Source organism: Herpailurus yagouaroundi, unplaced genomic scaffold, assembly GCF_014898765.1.
Source record: "Herpailurus yagouaroundi ecotype Mexico unplaced genomic scaffold, PumYag 246, whole genome shotgun sequence".
Classification (NCBI taxonomy): domain Eukaryota; kingdom Metazoa; phylum Chordata; class Mammalia; order Carnivora; family Felidae; genus Herpailurus; species Herpailurus yagouaroundi.
This window is the reverse complement of record NW_024412463.1, coordinates 12,819,688-12,825,884: the sequence shown is the minus strand read 5'-3', so window position 1 is coordinate 12,825,884 and position 6,197 is coordinate 12,819,688. Positions and strand designations below refer to the sequence as shown.

At 62.4% G+C, this 6,197-nt stretch overlaps 1 protein-coding gene across 1 annotated transcript; it reads left to right on the top strand.

The window, feature by feature from the left end:
* Positions 1 to 5,156: 5,156 nt before the first annotated feature.
* Positions 5,157 to 6,197, top strand: NPBWR2 (neuropeptides B and W receptor 2). Its single transcript, XM_040459770.1, has one exon. The coding sequence runs from the start codon at positions 5,157 to 5,159 to the stop codon at positions 6,195 to 6,197; it is 1,041 nt and encodes a 346-aa protein (XP_040315704.1).

Sequence of the window (6,197 nt, the reverse complement as noted above, 5' to 3'; positions counted from 1 at the left end):
TTCGTGGACTGACAAGGAGGCCAGGCTCATGGATGGCTCCTTTCTGGGTCCATCTCTGGCCCAGAGTGCTGGGCCACTCCAGGCGTAGGGTACATCCACAATCTCCCACCACCCACGTGCGTTTTTACATACACAGATGTGCCTGTGACCCCTCCCACCTGAGACACATAGGCACCTGCACCCTCCCTGCCCTGCCCACGCTTTCTGAGTGACCACAGGAGCTCTGCTGGAGACAAGAGGAGACCCCCCCCCACCCCTCTCACTCCAAGTGCACCAGGACCACCCGGGGAGACGTGCCCCCCCCCAACTCGGGACAGGGACACGTGCTTGGTGAAGCCCCCCTTCCCACCCAGTAGGGCCCCCTTCTGGTTGTTGGAGCCTGAGCAAGAAGGAGGGGAGCCGCCACTACAAAGTTGCCCACACCTGCCGCCCCATTTCCATTTCAGCCTCCAAGCCCTCCTCATCCGAGTTTCTGGGGGACAGGAAGGGGTAAGCTGTCTGGTAATACAGCCAAATGACCCTCCCATGCTGAGAAGGGCCTGGCTTGCCTCGGGGAACCCTCGTGCCTCATTCCTGCCTGGGTTTAAGTCACCTAGAAGTTTCTCAGCTTGTGTCTGGAGAGGGAAGAGGGAGTGCGTGTGGGCAGGGCAGGGGCCGTATGCAGGGCAGGCAGGCTGTGCAAGCAGCCCAGGCCCTGGCCCAGGTTGCCCCAAACCCTGCCTCCCAAAGACCTCGGGTGGGGCTGGTGCCGTCCGCAGCCGACTGGACTCTGGACAATACGCCCCCTTCCAACCTGGCTGCCCCTACAGACCCCTGGCGCGGCTCCTGCACCAACCCCTCCCTCGTCCCCCTCGGCCCCCTCCACCCCCTCACCCCCCAGACCCTCTCCACCTGAGGACCTGGCAGGACCATCCTCCCCTCCTCGAAGTTTTCACAGAGACAAGAGCCAGTACCCCCGTCCGGGCAGCCAAAGCCCCTGGTCCCTCCCTCCCCGAGACCCCTCCCTCCCCCTGTCCTTTGTCCTTGGCACACACACTTGCAAGGCTCTGCCACCTCCTTGGACTCTTGCGGCTCCAGCCTTCTCAGCAGGGCCACCCTCTCAAAGATGGACGGGGCGCCAGCATTGCCGGCAGGCCCCTCTGCTTTGCCCCCCCCGTAGCACACCTCGTCTTGGACCACACCTCACGCCGCACTCGATGTTTCCCTGCTACGGCATCAGCCCTGTGAGAGCGGGAAGACTTTCCTCTTTGCTCACTGCTGTATTCCTGGTCAAATGCTCGTGGAGCAAACTAATGACCCTGGGCCTAGAGTTGGGGTGTTCGAAAGTTGACTAAGCCGGAGCCCCTGTGGGACCCCAGTCTGGCTGCCCCGGGTTTCTCCCACCTGCCCTGAGCCAGAGGCCTCCCTCAGCACCTGGCACAAGAACCCCCAGGCCATGACCTCCCCCTGGGGACAGCTCAGCGCTCACTGGGTGTTAAAGAACGGGGAGACAGCTGGGCGCCCAGTGGCAGGGAGGGGAGAGTCCCGTCCCCTCAGGGTTACACGTAGAGGGCTCTCTCTGCCTCCCGGAGAAGTGTGAGGACCTGGTTCCCATCCTAGGAAGACGGGCCGTGTCTTTTTCCGGGAACTCAGCTTCTCAATTACCTTCTTAGAGGCAGCTGGGGCCCAGGCACCTCCTCACCTGGCGAGCCGGTGAAGGAGAGAGCGGGAGAGCAGGCAGGCCTGGACCCCAACCTGCGGGGCAGAGTGCCTGTCGTCCCCACCAGGCCTGCCTGGGTGGAGCTGAGATTGCCGAAACACAGGCGAGCACACGGGTGCTCGGTGCACACATGCGCACATGCGTGTGTGTGCATAAGTGTGCGTCTATATGTCTCCACGTGTCTCTGTACGTGTCTGCATATGCCTGTACAAGTGTGTGTGTGTGCGTGCGCGTGTGTGTGTAAAGACCCAAGTCACCCGTTTCAGTCAGGGACAGGTGGAAGGTGGCTGCCACACCCACGCATAATGACAGTAAGAGTAAAGCTGGCGTGGCTAGGCTCGCTCGCAGCCTACATTGTCTCAGGGTCTAACGCTCATTACCCACTAGCCACACTGGCCGTGCTCCCCCGCCGCCCTGCCCTGAGGGGGACAAGGGCCCACTGGGCTCTCTGGACCTGCTTCCCCCCAAGCGTGCAGACCGGTGCACACAGCAGCACACAAACACAAATTCACCATCACACAAGATCACGCTCCCTCCCCCACGGCTCCCTGCCCGCATCTCTCCACAGGCTGACAGCATCCCACCTCACTCATTTCTGAAAATGGAACCGATCTCCCCGGAGTGACGTTCACACAGTGCCCAACCCACAGGGCAGGACAAAGGACCAGGGGGCAAGGGCTGGGGCCACGGTGTTGCCAGGGGCCTCAGCTGAGGTGCTTCTGTGGGAGGAAGGGGCATCTAGGAGAGTCACTGCGCCTGCAGGCCTGGCATTGGCTCCCTGGGGTCCCGAGACCCCCACCTGAGTGTGCCAGGGGCTAGCTAAGCACCCGCACCTGGTGTCCCCCTTCTCCCCCAGCCCCTGCTGCCTCTGGGCCCCCCACCCTCCCATCTTCTACCCCCCCCATCCTACTTCAGAGGTGACAGCGGAGAGCCAGGCCAGCACCCAGGACAGACTTAGGAGGGCAGAGACCAGGTCTCAGAGGGGCTCAGAGTCCCAGACCCAGCCAGACACCAGTGGGGTGACACCCGGAGTCCGGTTTGTCTCAGAGGAAGAGCCTCAGAGGAAGCCAAAGGCACCTGGGAAAGCCCACGAGAGGGTTCTTGTACTTCTGATACTGGGCTGTGGCCCCTCCCGAGCACTTAGGCAAAGGCCTGCCTGTAATCACCAGCTCCGGAGAAAGTTTGGGACGGCACTTGTCCTTTGCTGAGCCGGGACAAAGCAGGAGGGATACAAGGGTCCCACCTGGGCAGGGCTTGCCGTGAAGAACCCCACTCCAGGGCCCGCGCTCAGGACGAGACAGGACACCAGTCTGCTACGTGCTGGCCAGAGGGCAGACAGAGCCACGGACCCCTCCTAAGATGAGCAAGGGACGGGGACCCCGGCATCCCTCCCCGGGAAGGCCCACAGCCGGGCCCAGAGCGGCCAGCCACTCAGCACAGCCCGCACAGAGAGCCACTCCCTCCCTCCCAGGGTGCCCAGGCCCAGCCTGGTTCACAGAAGCAAGGCGGACAGCATTCTCTCCGGCCTCTTTCACTCTGCTTCTCAGAGAGAATGTCCTCGTTCAAATCGACGAAGTCTGAGGGTATTCACACGGGACAGTGAATTGTTCCAAAGCAAGTTCTAGTGACAGTGCCCTACACACACCAGAAACAAATGCCTGCGTGCTCCTGCATGGAGGTGAGGGTCCTTGGGGCTGCCAGGGTATGGAGCAGACCCTGCTGGGGGCCCCGTGGGGTGGAGGCTCAGCCCTAGAGGGATGGCCGGAGCCCCCGGCTGAGGCTCCCAGCACCCCCACCAGCCTATGCCCACGTCTGGGCCCGTGGGAGGAGAGGCTGGTGCACCCAGCCCCCGGCCTCGGGCCAGGTGACTTCAGGGCACTTGGGCAACTGCCCCGGCTCCTGTCCTGACCCAGGCCACAGGGACACAGGAACTGCGGCTCTGGTGAAGGAAGCACAGCGAGGAAGGTGGGGAGACACCCAGCAGGAGGTAGGCAGCCTTGTCCCCCTAGACTGGAAACACACGGGCCCTTGACGCAGAAGTCCCTGCTGAGGACCTGCCCAGAGACGGTGCCGGGGACCGTCAGTAGCTGCAGCATTGCTGAAACAGCCCAGCTGTAAGGTATCAGGGCTGAGCAAGTCTTTGAGAGTGGCTAGTGACAGTGGGCACTCAGGGAGGGACCAGGAGCTAGACAAGAACAAATCTCTCCGCACACTTCCACCGCGTGTGTGGTTTTGGCACACGTACATGTCCTTCTTTTGGCAAAAGAGAGAGAGAGAGAGAGAGAGAGAGAGAGAGAGAGAGAATTGGGTTGTCTGCAGGCAACAGATCCTGCTTCCATACAAAGACATACAGACCCCCCCAGATTCCTAAATCTGGCTGGAGCCTATGTCGACCGCCCCGCAGACCCAAGTACAGAGCTTTACTACAGAAACCGCACACGGACAGACACAGATACACGATACACACGGGCACACACACAGGGTCAGGCACAAGACCTGCCAAGGCACCCACATATGCAGATAAGGGTGCCCAGGTCTACGGGGACCCACAGACAAAGGCACGGACGAGCTCAGTGGAGCGCACAGACATGGCCCCCTCCCACTGCCAACAAACCTGGGCCTGCCCGAGGCCCCCACGCACAGGCACACATGTGCACAGATGCACACGCACGCACGCATACACGCGCACCAGGGCCGCCCACTGGAGACTCCAGCCAGGCGAGCGAGCATGGCAGCAACTCCGGGGACGACTGTAAGTGCTACCTCGGTTCCTGCCCCCACTTCCCCCCCCGCCAGAGGTCCACGTCAACCAGCAGGATCCGCCTCCCTCCTTCACAGCTCATTGGCGCTGCCACCAGGCTGGAGACCTTGCCGGGAAGCCAGCTCCCGCTGAGGCTGTTGGCCAGGCAGGTCCCGAAAGCCCCCCAGGAGATCAAGAGCTGACTGGGACCCTGATGAGCACCCGTCCATGGGGGCCACACCTCCCTCCTCCACCCTTGCCACAGCCTGAACTGGCCTCCTCCGCATGCCCACAGAGGCCACCACCCTCTGGCCCCGTGTCATCGGACAGGTCAGCGGGGAAAAGAGCGGGTAGCCAGGCAGAAAGGGTGTGACTGGGAGGGCTCTGGCTTCAGGACCCTGGGATCTGAAGGGGGCAGGGGTGAGTCTGGGAGGCGTGTTTGCAAAGGCACTGCCTTGATCCCATGTGTGCATGGGGGGCAGACAGGACAGAGGAGGATGGAGGGAGGTCCTGTGTGTCCTTAACCCTGGCAAAGTGGCCACAGCCTCTGCCAGAGAACTTGAGGCAGCTGCTGTTCCAAGCGAACAGCCAGATCCCAGAGTTTCTCTTCTCTTTCTCAGAACCCAGCCCCAGGAGGCCCCCCGCCGCCCAGACTCCTAACTCCACAGCACCTCCCACCGGCCCCTGGGAGCGAATCCTTATCAGTCCCACCTCAGGATGCAGGCTGCTGAGCTGGATCCCCTTGAAAGCAGAGGCTTCCCCTTGCAGGCTGCGGTGGGCGCCAACTTCTCCTGGGACGACGGCACCGGGCACAACGTCACCCTCCCCGAGCCGCTGCCACCCTTCTACGTGCTCCTGCCAACGGTGTACTCTGTGATCTGTGCCATGGGGCTGGCAGGTAACACAGCTGTCATCTACGTGATTGGGAGGGTGCCCAAGATGAAAACAGTGAGCAACGTGTTTACCTTGAACCCGGCCATCACCGATGGCCTCTTCACGCGGGTGCTGCCTGTCAGCATCACGGGGCACCTCCTGCAGCGCTGGCCCTTCGGGGAGCCGCTCTGCAAACCGGTGCTGGCCATCGACCACTACAACATCTTCTCCAGCATCTACTTCCCGGCCACCATGAGTGTGGATCGCTACCTGGTGGTGCTGGCCACCACACAGTGCCGCCGGGTGCCCCAGCGCACCCTCCGCGGAGCGAAGATCACCAGCCTCTGGGTCTGGATCGGTGGCACCATCATGGTCCTGCCCTTCCTCTCCTTTACTGGCGTCTACAGCAATCAGCTGCAGGTCACGAGTTGCGGGCTGATTTTCCCGCGGCCTGAGAGGGCCTGCTTCAAGGCCAGCCGCATCTACATGCTAGTCCTGGGCTTTGTGGTGCCCATGCGTACCCTCTGCGTGCTCTACGTGGACCTGTTGCGTCGGCTGCGGGCCCTGCGGCTCCACTCCAGAACCAAAGCTCTGGGCAAAGCCAAGCGAAAGGTGACCCCCCTGGTCCTGGCTGTGCTGGCCGTGGGCCTGCTCTGCTGGACGCCCTTCCACCTGGCCTCCGTCGTGGCCCTGACCACAGACGTGCCCCAGACGTCACTGGTCAGCGGCATGTCCTACGTCGTCACCAGCCTCAGCTATGCCAGCTCCTGTCTCAACCCTTTCCTCTACGCCTTCCTGGATGAGAACTTCCAAAACAGCTTACGCAGCACGTTCCGGTGCTCAGGGGCCTCAGCGCCCTCCGCAGAGCCCCCGTGTGTCTGCTAG